Source organism: Pristis pectinata, chromosome 15 (assembly GCF_009764475.1).
Source record: "Pristis pectinata isolate sPriPec2 chromosome 15, sPriPec2.1.pri, whole genome shotgun sequence".
Lineage (NCBI taxonomy): Eukaryota > Metazoa > Chordata > Chondrichthyes > Rhinopristiformes > Pristidae > Pristis > Pristis pectinata.
In genome coordinates, this window is record NC_067419.1 from 10,978,612 (window position 1) to 10,992,905 (window position 14,294).

The 14,294-nt window shown below is 43.6% G+C and overlaps 2 protein-coding genes across 5 annotated transcripts in view; both read right to left on the reverse strand.

Annotated features, from left to right (window-relative positions):
• Positions 1-5,248, reverse strand: part of gxylt1a (glucoside xylosyltransferase 1a) — a 41,124-nt gene extending 35,876 nt beyond the window's left edge. Inside the window, exon 1 of one of the 2 annotated variants that reach the window (XM_052030259.1) lies at positions 3,798-5,248. In XM_052030259.1, coding sequence (XP_051886219.1) covers positions 3,798-3,955 — 158 coding nt within the window. In that variant the 5' untranslated portion in view covers positions 3,956-5,248. The remainder of the gene's footprint in view (positions 1-3,797) is intronic. The other variant, XM_052030260.1, reaches the window with a different exon arrangement.
• Positions 5,249-6,933: 1,685 nt separating this feature from the next.
• Positions 6,934-14,294, reverse strand: part of pus7l (pseudouridine synthase 7 like) — a 35,935-nt gene continuing 28,574 nt past the window's right edge. For all 3 annotated transcript variants that reach the window (XM_052030261.1, XM_052030262.1, XM_052030263.1), the window contains one exon: positions 6,934-13,640. In XM_052030261.1, the coding sequence (XP_051886221.1) occupies positions 13,290-13,640 (351 nt within the window). In that variant the 3' untranslated portion in view covers positions 6,934-13,289. The remainder of the gene's footprint in view (positions 13,641-14,294) is intronic.

Consider the following 14,294-nt stretch of genomic DNA (forward strand, 5'->3'; position numbering starts at 1 on the left):
CATGGCTGCCCTGATTCTGTGTGCTAGACCTGAACTCCACATTCCAGTTTACTCCCTCACTCATCAAGAATCTATCTTCCTCTGCCTTAACAATATTCAAAGACTACTGCCTTTTCAGCAAGACAAAGACTCAAGATCCTCAGTGCAAAACAAAAATGCCTCATCAAGCTTAAATGGGGACTCCTTATTTAAGCAGTGACCCTTTGTTGTAGAATTTCCCACAAAAAGAAACATCTCCACTCTGTCAAGAATCCCCAAGGATCTTGTATGTGTCAATTAGTCCCTTCTCATGTTTCTAAACTCCAGCAGATCCAAGACTAATCTGTCATAGGATAATCTGCCCTTTCCCGGTATTAATCTAGTACATTTTCTCTGAAATGCTTCCAATTTATTAATATCCTTCCCTCAAAAAGACAAACTGTGCACAGTATTCCAGACAAAGCTTGTCAACATCATATATAATTCAAAGAGTCATACAGCACAGACACAGGCCCTTTGGCCCACCTCATCCATGACAACCATCTACACGTATCCCATTTAACAGCACTTGATCCATTGCCTTCTATGCCTTGACAATTCAAGTGCTCATCTGAATATTTCTTAAATGTTTTGGGAGTCTGTCTCCACCACACTCTCAGGCAGTGCATTTCACACTCCAACCACCCTCTGAAAAAATAAATCTTCCTTATATCCCCTCTAAAGCTCTTCTCACTAGACACCTCTGTTGGGGGGGGGGGGGGGGGGTGGAAAAAGGAGGAGATAGAAGTTTACTACTGTCTACCCTAACTATGCTCCTCATAACTTTGTAAACCTCTATCAGATCCCCCTCAGCCTTCTCCACTCCAAGGAAAACAAACCCAGCCGATCCATAACTGAGACACTCCATCCCAGGCAACATCCTGACGAATCTCCTCAGCACCCTCACCAAAGCAATCACTTCCTTTCAACACATAAGCAACCAAAACTGCACACAATATTCCAGAGACAGCTACACAAAAATTTTATAAAGTAGCAGAGCAGGGCACAGCTTTATGTCCCTGTATGCCATCTTTACCCACTCTCTACCTGTGCTGCTACCTTCAGAGATCTTTGAACTTGTACACCAAGGACCCTCTGTTCCTCAGTACTCCCTTGGGTACCAATCATTGTGAATATCTTACCCTTATTTGAGCCCCCAAAATGCATCACTTCCAATTTAGCAGGATTAAATGCCATCTGCCATTGCTCTGCCTAGTTTATTATCTGATCAATATCTTCCTTTGGTCTGACACTTTCTTCACAACATCAATTTGTGTCATCTGCCAATTTACTAATCCTATCTCCTACATTGACATCAAAGTCTATATTAAATATAACCACCATATCTTTGTACTCAAATCCCCCAACATTAAACAGCAAGATTTGTGAAACATGCATTAGGAAACTCAAATCAATCAGCCTCAGAGCTCTAATCTCTCACCATTTAGATAACATGCTTCATTTTTATTTTTCTTGACAAATTGAACATTTTCCCCATTTGCCACAACAGAACATGCTAAAAAAAAAACTCAAGTCAGGAAGCATCTGTGGAAAGAGAAACAGTTAACATTTTGGGTCTGCGACCCTTTGTCAGAATAACCCGAAATATTGACTGTTTCTTTTCCACAGATGCTGCCTGACCTACTGAGTTTTTTTTCCAGCACTTTCAGTTTCAGACTACAAGAAGTCTCCTTATTTTGTTCACAACTTATTTTCCTACCATTTTTGTGCCATCAGCAAATTTAGCAACAATACCTTCTGTATCTTCATCCAAGTCACTCACATAAATTGATGACCTCACTCCAAAACACTATTTCCCTCCCACGGATGCTGTGTGCCCTGATTATTTGCAGCATTTTTTTCCCCTCAAGACTGGAAAAGTTCCAAGGATATGCAAGATGAGTAGAACTAGGTAGGTACAGAGGAAAAGCACATGCAAGAAGAGCCAAGTGGATGGTTCTTACGTTATATTACTCTCTAATACACTGAATCATGTAATGCAAATGCAGTGTGACCTGAAAAGCACACACTGACTCTCTCATAGATTCCGAGTTATACAGCACGGAAATAGGCCCTTCAGTCTAACTCATCCGTGCCAATCAAGTTGCCTGACTGAGCTAGTCCCATTTGCCTGTGTTTGGTCTTATCCCTCTAAACCTTCCCTATTCAGGTAATTATCCAAATGCCTTTTAAGTGTCATAATTGTACCCGCCTCTACCACTTCCTCTGGCAGCTTGTGTGATATACTCACCACCCTCTGTATGAGAAAGTTGCCCCTCAGGTCCCTTTTAAATCTTTTCCCTCTCACTTTAAACTGATGGCCTCCAGTTTTGGACTCCCCTACCCTAGGAAAAAAAGACTGTGTCTATTCACATTATCTATGCCCCTCATTGTTTTATAAACCTCTATAAGGTCATCCCCTCAGCCTCCCATGCTCCAGGGAAAGGTGTCCTAGCCTATCCAGCCTCTCATTAGAACCCAAGCCCTCCGGTCCCAGTAACATCCTTGTATATCTTTTTTGAACCCTTTCTAGTTTAATGACATTCCTCCTGTAGCAGGGCAACCAGAACCATACGCAGTACTCCATATGTGGCCTTACCAATATCTTGGACAGCTGTAACATCACGTCCCAATCCCTGTGCTCAATATTCTGACCAATGAAGGCCAGCATGCCAAATGCCTTCTACCCATGTCTCCACTTTCAATGACCTATGCACCTGCACCCCTAGGTCTCTCTGTTCTACAGCATCCAAGTTTAAGTTTCTTGTCATATGCACACCAAAAGGTAGAAATGCCATGAAAGTCAACTTTTTGCAGCAACAGCACAACACATTACAAATCTGACAAAGCATAAAATTACATAATTTGTGTATAACTTAATTTAAGTTTATGTGACAAAATAAATAAAAGCGAACATAACCACATTAGTGCAAGTTGAGGGAAATCTAGCCAGAGGTAGAATTAGGTCTCATTCCTCAGGGCTCTACCATTTGCTGTACAAGTCCTGCCCCATTTACCTTATCTGAATGCAAACACCTCCCATCTGCAAGTAGCCCAAATAAATTATTAAACCATTCTCTTAGAGATCATTGCTGCTCCCATTCTCCCCCCCCACATCCCCCCATACCCCCCCACATCCGATGAGATAAGACTCTTGACCTCACAATCTACCTTGTTTGACCTTGCAGCTTATTGTCTACCTGCACTGTGCTTCCTCTGTAGCTGTGACACTTTTCCGTTATTGTTTTTACCCTGTACTACCTCAATGCCCTGCGTGGTCAAGCACAGTAGTGTAGTGGTTAGCGCGACGCTATTACAGCGCCGGCAACCCAGGTTCAATTCCTGTCGCTGTAAGGAGTTTGTGCATTCTCCCCGTGTCTGCGTGGGTTTCCTCCGGGTGCTCCGGTTTCCTCCCACATTCCAAAGATGTACGGGTTAGGAAGTTGTGGGCATGCCATGTTGGCGCCGGAAGCGTGACGACACTTGCGGGCTGCCCCCAGAACACTCTACGCAAAAGATGCATCTCACTGTGTGTTTCGATGTGACTGATAAAGATATCTTAATCTTAATGAATTAATCTGTATGAACAGTATGCAAGACAAGTTCTCGGTACAAGTGACACTAATAAACTAATACCAATGTCCCCACCCCCCATGCCTCCCTCCCCCCCATAGGTGTTTGGCCTCCCAGCCGTCAGGGGGCGCGCTAGCGGCGGATTTTAACGCCGCCCCGAGCGGACCCAGCGGCCCCCCCCAATTAAACCCAGGCCTCCGCGTTACCTGCTCCGCGGGCCCGCTTCACCCCCTCCATGTCGCCTACTCCGAGTCGGCGGCCCGCGAACTCCTCCTTCCGCCTCAGCGCTTTCGTTGAAGACGTAGAGGACGAGGACGAAGGCGAGGGCCAGGCACAGCAGCACGGCCCGCAGGTAGCGCCGCATGCCGCCCGCCGCTCGCCGGGCAGGGCAGGGTGCCTGCTGCGTCAACGGTCCGATTTAAATCGTAACGTCGGCACCGTTGGAAAGGTGCCGCGAGCTCTTATTTTATCTCTGGCAAAAACTTTTATTAAAGGAAATGTTAACGGCAGCCCCGCCCACATTCCCCCCTTGGAACTTTTCCTCCCGTCAATCAGATGACGTGATCAAGCGCGTCCAATGGTTGCTGACCGAGTAGGCGGCTCCTTCGTGAATGAGCGGCGGGGGGACCGGTTGCCCGGCAACAGGACTGCTTGTGCGCGCGCTCTTTGGCTCGACCAATGGCGTCCCGAGGAAATGGGAGCACAAGGGGACCGTGCGGCAGTGCGCCCTCGCTGCCCTCCTCCCTCCACAGAGGCTGCCTGAGCTGCTGGGCACTTGTGGTGTCTTCTACCCTCTCTCTGTGCTGGGAGACAAGGCTCTGCATTGTTTTGTGCACTTCTATGCCTCTAAGAGAGGAGATATCTTTATTCATCACATGTACATGGAAACAGGCATCTTTTGCGTGGAGTGTTCTGGGGGCAGCCCGCAAGTGTCGCCACGCTTCCGGCGCCAACATAGCACGCCCACAGCTCCTAACCCGTACGTCCTAGGAATGTGGGAGGAAACCGGAGCACCTGGAGGAAACCCACGCAGACACGGGGAGAACGTACAAACTCCTTACAGGCAGCGGCCGGAATTGAACCCGGGTCACTGGTGCTGTAATAGCGTTACGCTAACCGCTACACTACAGCTTCAGCGTACAAGTGTTTCACCAACTTTCTCATGAATGGTAATAATAGCTAATGTACCATTTGCCTTCCCAATTGCCTGCTGCACTGTGTTAGCTTTACATTTCCCGTGTATAAGGATGGCCAGGTCCCTTCTGAATGTTTCCCAATCTCTCATTATTAAAAAATACACAACATATCTTTTTTCTACTCGGGTTGTAATCTCACATTTTTCCTTCTTGTACTCTATCTGCCACATTGTTCACAGTCACTTAGCTTGTCTTTATCCCCTTGAAGCCTCTGCATCCTCTTTGCTCAGTAAACAGCAGATTCTACAACATATTAAATGTTATTCCAACACTTTTAATTCACTTTTTGTTTTGATGCAACAGTAGTATAATACACATTTTCCAGCAAACTTGGTAGTTGAAAAGGAATGTGGGAAACAGAACCTGGTGTGTTTCAACGGAGCATGGAATGAGGCCTGATGAGTTTCGAAGGATCGTAGAAAACAAAACAGTTGAGTTTCAATGGAACATGAGAAACCATTTAGTTTCAACAGACTTGGTGGTTATGCTATTTGCCACTCTCTGCCCATTATCCACCTGATCAAAATCCCACTGTAATTTTTGATAACCTTCACTGTCTGCAATTTTAGTGTTTGAAGGTTGAGGGATCGGCATCTAATCAAGAGCTCTTCAAGGTAAATCCCCTATGCTAGCCTTGGCTTTGTACCTTAATCATCTCTGGAAGATGAAGCCGGAGAAAATGCTTGTGTCCAATACTGAAACAACTTGCTGCTCACTGCTTCACTGGCCAATCCAACTCCAGCAAATCATTGCATCTTGCAGGTTGTATACCTATTTGTGTTACTATACTGTGATAAATAGGGCAATTGTCATTTCTTAATGAACCAATAAATTGACTTACAACATAACGCTTGGTAACCTGTGGATCTTTAAGAAAAAATTAAAATTTTAATGCCTGTCATATTGCAACAGGAAAGAAACTTTCTTGTTACTGGTTAACGTTCTTAAGGCTGGGAGTGGCTCTGGTATTTGCATCGAAAGCACTCACATCTGTGGAAAGAAGGTATGCCAGATATGCTATTAGCAATAGTATATGGACGTGAGAAATTTGACACTTATCTGTACAGGAGGAGGTTTGTAGTAGAAACTGATCAACAGGCCCAAGAACAAAATCTGCCACGATTACCAATATAGAACACCAGCAAGAATACAAAAGTTGCTCTTGACATTTGTTAATTATGAACTTGCACTGAAATACATCCAAGAAGAATAATGGTACTGGCAAATATCTAGGTCCTAAAGGGAATGTGTATTGTTCAAGGAGCAGTCATGGCATAGGACCATGATAGAGGGATTTAGTTTGAAATTCATTGCTTGTGCAGTTGGAGATAGGGGTCAGTGGTTACAGGTTTAGGAGTTGGGCTTTGGGGATCAGTGTTAACAGTTAATATGAAAGATCATGTTCAAAGCTTTGGAGGTTCGAATTCAAAGGTAACAGGTTATGGAGAGCAATAAGGATTATGTCAAGACCTGGGGGTTGGAATAGCTGTCTTAGGAGTTTGGGACGTTTTTTAGGAATGCATCTTTTTTTAAATTCTGAAGGCTTGAGAATAAATTTTAATTGATTTAGCTAATTGGTGACTGGCCTGTAATTTTTCAATCCAATATCTTTCTGCCCTTTGTCAGTTTATATTTGTTTGAAGTCATAGGATTATCAGGAACTAACATACCCTACCCGGCAGTTGATGGCAAGGTCAACGATTCACTGAGTTTGTTGTCCATGCTGTGTTCAGTTTTACTTTGTTGGGTCAAGCCAGCAGTACAATGTTGCTATCTAGTGGAGATCTCCAATTACTACACATCCTTGCAGGAATTTCTTTTGAAGGTTTGTCTATCTGTCTCCCTCCCTCCCAAGGCTGCTTCCATGTTGGTTTCTGAAATTTACAAATGTTTATTTCATCTTCTAAGTTTTCACACAGCGAGGTTGTACTGGTAATTGAAAATTCAGTCTTTTAGGGCTGTTTTTGCAAAAGAGCAGTGACGTGATTACAGTAAAAACTGTTCCCCACAGAGTAGTTTATTGCTTAGAAAGAGGACATTTGGAAAGCAAATAACTACAGATGCTGGAAATCTGAAATATTGGTATTGGTTTATTATTGTCACTTGTACCAAGGTACAGTGAAAAACTTGTCTTACAAACCGATCATACAGGTAACCAATCGTACAGGTAAAAAGGAGAAAATACTGGAAATACTCGGCAGGTCAGGCAGCACTTGTGAAGTTTTTAAATTAGCATAGAGTAAACAAGATCACAAAGAACAGGATCTTTCAGGGTTTTTCATAGGGAGTAGCATTTTGAGTTTAAGCAAGAATGCTCCCTCAAGGTATTTCATATCCTGGAACGTCATCTCACTGCTCAGTTTGTTAATCAAATCTCCCCACCTTGGCTCCACATCCTTTGATACCCAACAAATACCCATCGATCTCAGACCAGAAGTCTGTGCCCCAGACCTTCAGTGGCACAGGCAAGTAATGCATCTCATGGATGGCACCCGATGGAGCCACACATCACCAGTGGTGGAGAGAATGCCAGCTGAGGGTGGTGGATGGAAGGCTGATCAGGCAGGCTGCTTTGTCCTGAGCTTCTAGTTGGAAGTGTCAGGTGGTGAGTCATAAGCAGTCAGAGGCTGGGTATCCTGCAGCAAGTGATTCACTTCCTGTTATTCCAAAGACTTTCCACCAGCACCAGGCACTGTGATGGGATACTCTCTGCCTGGATAGATGCAGCTCCAGTAACACTCAACCTCCCTCTGTAATATTCCCTCATTTCCCAGGGGATGGGGAGAGAAATAAGAGCTTGCTTGATGACTGCTGGGCAGTCCAAATTGGGTAGTAGGAGGAGAGTCAGAGTGAGCAGGGGGCACAGCAGAGGGTTAGTGTAAGCCTAGGGTGGGGGGAAATTGGTGGGGTTAATGTGGGCAGGGGGTTTGATGGGGTTAGAATGGACAAAGAAGCTGGGAGGAAGTCTGGGACTCGTGGACATGGAGGGAAGGGAGGTCCACTGTGAGCATGATGGCAGGGCGAGGTGGATTCAGTGTGGGAAAGAGGGTGAGGGTGAACAAGGGAGAGGGGGAAGAGGGTGATGAGAGGAGAGTGAGGGGAAAGGAGAGGGTAGGTGGGGATGGGGGAGGGCTGTAAAGCTCTGGTCTTTTGGGGAGAAGATTACTGTGTAGCCTTTCAGTTTCCCCCCAGAAGAACCACCCACAGAACTTTCTTTCTGTTCATTGGTAGACTTGTCTTGGGAATAGCCTCTATCCTCATTGTATGTTAGTCTGACATAAATCCAAAAACTTATAGACACCTTGGTTTTCTTCCTTTCAAATACTATATTGCATGGCAAATTATGATCGTGGTAAAATAAATGCTCATGTACAATTAGGCTGGTTTATTATTCAATCTAACACTTCCTCTTCCTCACTGGTTCTTGGACAGAATGCTGAAACCGTCCTAAGTATGTGCCAGAAAGTCTCTGCATTTTTAACATGAGCACTTGTGCTTATCCCACATATATTAAAGTTAAAATCCCCTATTAAAACCACTCTGCTTTTATTACATGCTTGCATAAACTCTACATTTATGCATTCTATCACTTCACAGCTGCTGCTCAAAGTTTACATTGCCTACTTACCTCTCTTTATAGAAAGTAATTCATTGACTTTCCCCAAAGTAGCCAAGAGCCTTGAGAGAGTTATGCTTCTAACAAAGCAACCAATATACATGCTTCCAGCCAACTTTCCTCAGTGGTTTAAACACTACTTAAAACTTAACTGCAATAAGCAGTCACAAACTCAGCATGTAGTCTTCATTTCCTACACCTGTTACTGCACTGGTAAGGACTGTTTACACACACCTGGGTTTCCATCCAATAACTGACATTCAAAATGCTGTCACCATCTTAAAGTGAAAGTAACTTAAAACTAAAGATTCACTTCTCCAAAACACCTGCTAGAAAGCATTAATCACCTCCTAGAACTAAGTGGCCACAGCTGCACTGCTGTGAAAGCATATGATCTTGAAAGTTAAACAGTCTTGTTAGTACTTGGAAACAGTAATAAATGTTTTAAGCCAAATAGAGCCTAATTTGAGGCAGAGGATTAAATCCCTTTTACAATCGGGTGAAACTAAACTTTTTTGGTATTGGTGGGCTGTTTGGTTAATGATTTGGGGCAAGTTGGGTGAAGCCCTGTCCCAAACCTAACTGATGGGGCACCATGATGGCAACTTTATACTTGGGATGGTGTTACTGGAAAAAACCGGAAAAGAAATGGGGTTTCATTTTGATAAGTTATCAGATAAATAACACTCACCTTTCTCAAAAAATAAGTAAGTGAAAGATAAATAGCTGCACGATTACGTATAGAAATAGTAGCAAGACAACGTCAACCGGGGCCCTGCTTAAAGGAAAAGGATTATCTTACATGGGCGCAAGAATTTGACTCGTTCTCTATCCCGTTAATGCTTCAAGAGCTTGGTGACCTACATAGTTAGCACAACTGTACAAAAGCATAGTAAATATTGAAAGAGGTTTTGCCTTAACTTATCTACAGAGCAAATAGGAATATCAGACCACACACTATTATTCTCAAAGCAAGTTCTAACACACCTCCTCACCCAGCTCATGGGAGAATGCTGAAACATTAGCCCCTGTCTGTACAGCTACTCAGGCAGTAATGGATGCACGGCAAGCTCATGTCTGTCAACTCTCAGCAGCTCACAGCTGAACCTCCAAAGGACCTAACTGCAGAATGACAGGCATGTCCGGCGTTCAAATTTCATCAGGAGTACAGCAGGTTCAGTAACGGTGTAAATTGTGGCTCACAGATAAGGAGTCGATGAATGGCGGCAAGCGCACGATGGGCCAGAGTCCAGGGGCTGAGCCAAAGAATTGTGCTTCATATCTGGCCCCACAACATTATCCAAACACAGCTAGAACAGAGTAGAAATCTAATTATAATCTTTGAATTTAGAGGAGCAGCGTGACAACATAATAATGCTCTTTGTTCATCGAGAAATATCAGTCCAGCTTTTTTTTTCTTCTGGAATTTTGTTTTAGTTTGTTTTATTACTTAGAATTTTTTTTCAATTTGGGTTTTTTTTTTATATAATAAATCTTTTTTTTCTCCTTTGACTTTCTTTTTGTAATATATTCGTTTACTAAGAAACCATGGGGCCTACAATATATTTTTTATTCTTTATGACTATATATGTCATGATTGTCCTCCTGATCTTTGTATTACGTGTATAATTACCGATGTTATTTGTATTAGTCTGTATTAATTTGAAAATTAATAAAAAGATTGAAAAAGAAAGAAAGAATCTAATCGGCTGTGATATTATTAAGTGGCGGGAATGCCGGAGGTGTCCTAATCCTGTTCCTAATTTGTTTATTCATAAGTACAAATCTTCCTTTTCTCTTTTTATGTTTTATTTCAATGTATATTTATGTTCATAATTAATCACTGGCAGTTCTGTGTGTTTTGAAAGCAACATTTTCTCTTTCAATGATCTAGTTTTTCCCCCAACTATTTCTAAATGTCTCTGCTCATCAGGAGACAATGAAAGGATCTTTCACCACAAGCTGTCCAAAGGACATCAAGGTGCTGCAGAGACAGGGTCTTACTTTCTGCTGATTGCAGCCTAGTCGATGCTCATGTCCACCACATCTCATGGAATGAATTGTGGTAGTAACATAGGGCAGACCTTGGGAGCCTTGCAGCCTCAATAAATTTAGTTCAGCAGTGCGTTGGTGTGGGTCGTGACCCTGAGGTGCGGAACAGGATCAGCAACAATCAGCACTGACTGTCAATATCATAAAAACGCTGGTATTTCTTTCTGAAGCTGTAGCAATGAAAGCAAGAGAAGGTGCACTAAAAACAAAAGCAAATACTCTAGATCCTGGAAACGTGAAATAAAAGCAGTAAATGCTGGAGATACTCAGCAGGTCAAGCAGCACCTGTGGAGAGGGAAGATGAGTTAATGCTTCACCAGAATTAGTAAAAACAATGAAACAAAGTAATAAATTCAGAGTAAGTGGAGAAGGGGGGAAACCTAAGGATGACAAGCAAGAGAGCTTAAATGACAAAAGGGCTAATAGTGCAAAGTGAAATAGGATGGCAGTGTACTATTTAGACAATTCCTTTCCTCCCACAGATGCTGCTCGACCTGCTGAGTTCTTCCAACGGATTGGTTGTTGCTGTTGAAATCAGGCAAGAGTTTGGAGTTGTAAATTCAGATCAATTATTCAAAATTACCAGAGCAAGATGGAGTAAGTTCGGGAAATCTTAAATAAAAATAGGAATGCTGATTATCTGAAATTGTTGAACCCAAGGTTAAATCCAGAAGGCAGCAAGAAGAGGTGCTGTTCCTCAAGCTCACGTAGAACACCTTTCCAATAGTGTAGAAGGCAGAGGTCAGATGGAGACAGAGTGACAGACATCTGAGAGTTTGAGGTCACTGACTCCCACAGCTAGCTTGATGACATTTCCTCCTACGCTGGCTTCTTCTAAGGAGTTCATTCCATTTCCCAGTTCTCCATCACATCACTGCTTTCCATGTTTTCCTTTCTCCTCAACTGTGCACTCCCCTTCTCCACGGATAACAGAGCCCTCAACCATGTCTGCTCCAGTTTCCACACTTTTGTTCTCACCCCTCTCAGAACAAGGAGAAGATTTCCTCGTCCTCACTTTCCATTCCACCAGCTTTTACATCCAAAAAGCCTTCACGCCCTGCCCTCATCCTCCACAGCTTCCATCTCCTCATGGGATGCTACCACCAGGCAGGTATTTGCCCCTCCCAGTGTTCCCAAGCGATTTTGTCCTCCAAGACACCCCACTTTATTCTTCCTTCTCCACTAATACTTGTTTCCCTTCTCAAAGTAGCCACTGTACAAATGTACTTTTAACTCTTCCCTCCCCACCACCCACTCTTTCCATGTGAAGCAGCAACTTACCTCTAATTTTTTTAATTGGCGACAACTCCTTGGTCCAAGTACCTTCTGTTCACAGAGAATTGCCAGCAGATGCTGTAATTGTGGCTGCATTTACACCACAGGTTTGTTTCGGCCTCAGGCCAATACTCCTGTGGAGAGGAAGGGCTGGACTGTGCGGAGCTGAAGCAGAATCTGTGTCCAGGCCCCAGTTCCTGGACCACACGTGCACCACAATGGCTTCACTGGTGGCTGAAAATACTTCACGATGATGCCATTGTTGTTGTCTAACTGCGTTACTAGAGCCAGGTACTAGTGCCACACTCTCTCCCTTCTCAAGGAAGCATTTTATTTGTCATTCAACCATGCCATAGAATGGATAATTTTGTTCCAATGAATCCAATATCTTTGAAAGTATTGCAGTGGAAAAAAATTAGTATTTTGAAAGAAAAACAACACGCAAATTTTGTCTCAGTTCAAACTGAACCTTGGGAACATTGCAACAACAGTAGATTACTCAACTCCTTAGGTAATAACGGCACTTTTTGTATTTTCAACTGACTTAACCTTTTGAGGATGGGGGAGTTAGGAGATACGGTTGGAGGATGGAGAGTTTCAAATTTTGTGTAAGGAAGTGTTTCCTGACATCACCACTGGATGGTACAGTTCCACTGTTAAGATTTGCACTTTGTTGTGGACTCATGGGAAATATCTTTGCTCTTTTACATTCATCATTTTAACACCTCCATTAGCTCAGCTCTTAATCTTCTTAATTTAGGATGTTGGATATTTGAACCAATTTGAGGTGAAAAGGGCACATTAATACATAACAGGGGCAAAGGGTAACAGGTCGTATCATGATGTTGGATGTGCAATGCACCCTCAATAGTAAACCACAGGGTGCACATCTCAAACACAAAATCACATTTAAGTGTCATCAAGCTGACCATATTGCCCATTCCTATTTTAATATTAAAAGGTAATTCTGATTCACTGATTATTCTGAGCTACCAGTTGTTTGGCCAAAGCCAATAGAGGCTATAGTGCAGGACTGGAAACAAGTTCTGATTCAAGTGCTCACGGAATAATTAAAGGGCACATATTCCATGCTTAAAGATATATATTTCATTTCCCTCAGCGTGACTTGGTTCCCTCTGTGGTTATTCCCCCGTGATTGTGCTTTTATCCCCCGTCCTTTCATGCTGCCTGGTTTCCCTTGGACTGAAGTATTTCTAGGTGAGAGGGCAGACCTGCTTAACATCCCATGACAGTGATGCCTGATGGACAATTTATCCCGAGTTCCAACCCTGCTCAAACACGCCTCCGTTTGATTTCTCCTGCCTTTCAGGCCGTGAGGATCTGCAGCCACAATTCCATCTGAAGCAATGTAACTCTCATTTTGCAGAGACAAATCAATTTTCGCAGCTTAAACTCTGACCTGTCAGACTTTTTCCAAAGCAGCCTTCAAGCATGAACACATAGTCCCCGTCTCCAAAAGCAAACACTCTATATACCAAAAGTGCCAACTGCCTCTCTGACAATACCAACAGTGATGATGCCAAAGAGCATACATTGAACTATATGTTGCATTTCATTATTTCCCGGAGACACACTGTTGCATAGCTTGACGAATTCAGGCTGAATGACAAAGAAAGAGCATCTCCTGTTTCTGGCGGCAGCTTGGATTCACCAGTAGCAAAGCCAGAGTTTTCCTTTGCACAAAGCACTTCTTCACCTTCCAACCACCGATACACAAGTTGCTGAGGCCATGCTAGGAGCGGCCGATAACACCCTGGAACGTTCAGTTGGAGCGCAGGGATTCTAAACCTGCAAGCCTCCAGCCCGTCTCGCACCAAAGCATCCTGGTACCATAAAGTTAGCTTGTTGCAGGGATACTGGATGCTGTTCCCGGGCATGGGGAGAACAACCTTCAGTTAAAAAGAAACACCAGATTAATTTCCATCTGAAAGAAAACTACAAAAAGCAACCTCTTAATTTGTACTCTAAGAAATGTTAGTCTTGTATTTCGCACATATTTTTGAATAGCTTGCCAGACTCAGCAATCTCCATCACGGGCACAACCCTCCCCGCCACTGAGGACATCTTCAAGAGGCGGTGCCTCAAGAAGGCGGCATCCACCATTAAGGACACCACTTTGGACATGCCCTCTTCACGTTACTACCATCGGGGAGGAGGTACAGCAGCTTGAAGACCCACACTCAACATTTCAGGAACAGCTTCTTCCCTCCACCATCAGATTTCTGAATGGTCCCATGAACCATGAACACCAACTTGTTATCCCTCTTCTGCACTATTTATTTATTTTTGTAACTTATAGTAATTTTTACGTCTTTATGTCTTGCACTGTACTGCTGCTGCAAAACAAACTTCACGATGAAAAACACGATGATGCTGGAGGAACTCAGCAGGCCAGGCAGCATCCGTGGAGAAAAGCAGGCGGTCAACGTTTCGGGTCAGGACCCTTCTTCAGGACTGAAGATAGGAAAAGGGTCCTGACCCGAAACGTTGACCGCCTGCTTTTCTCCACGGATGCTGCCTGGCCTGCTGAGTTCCTCCAGCAT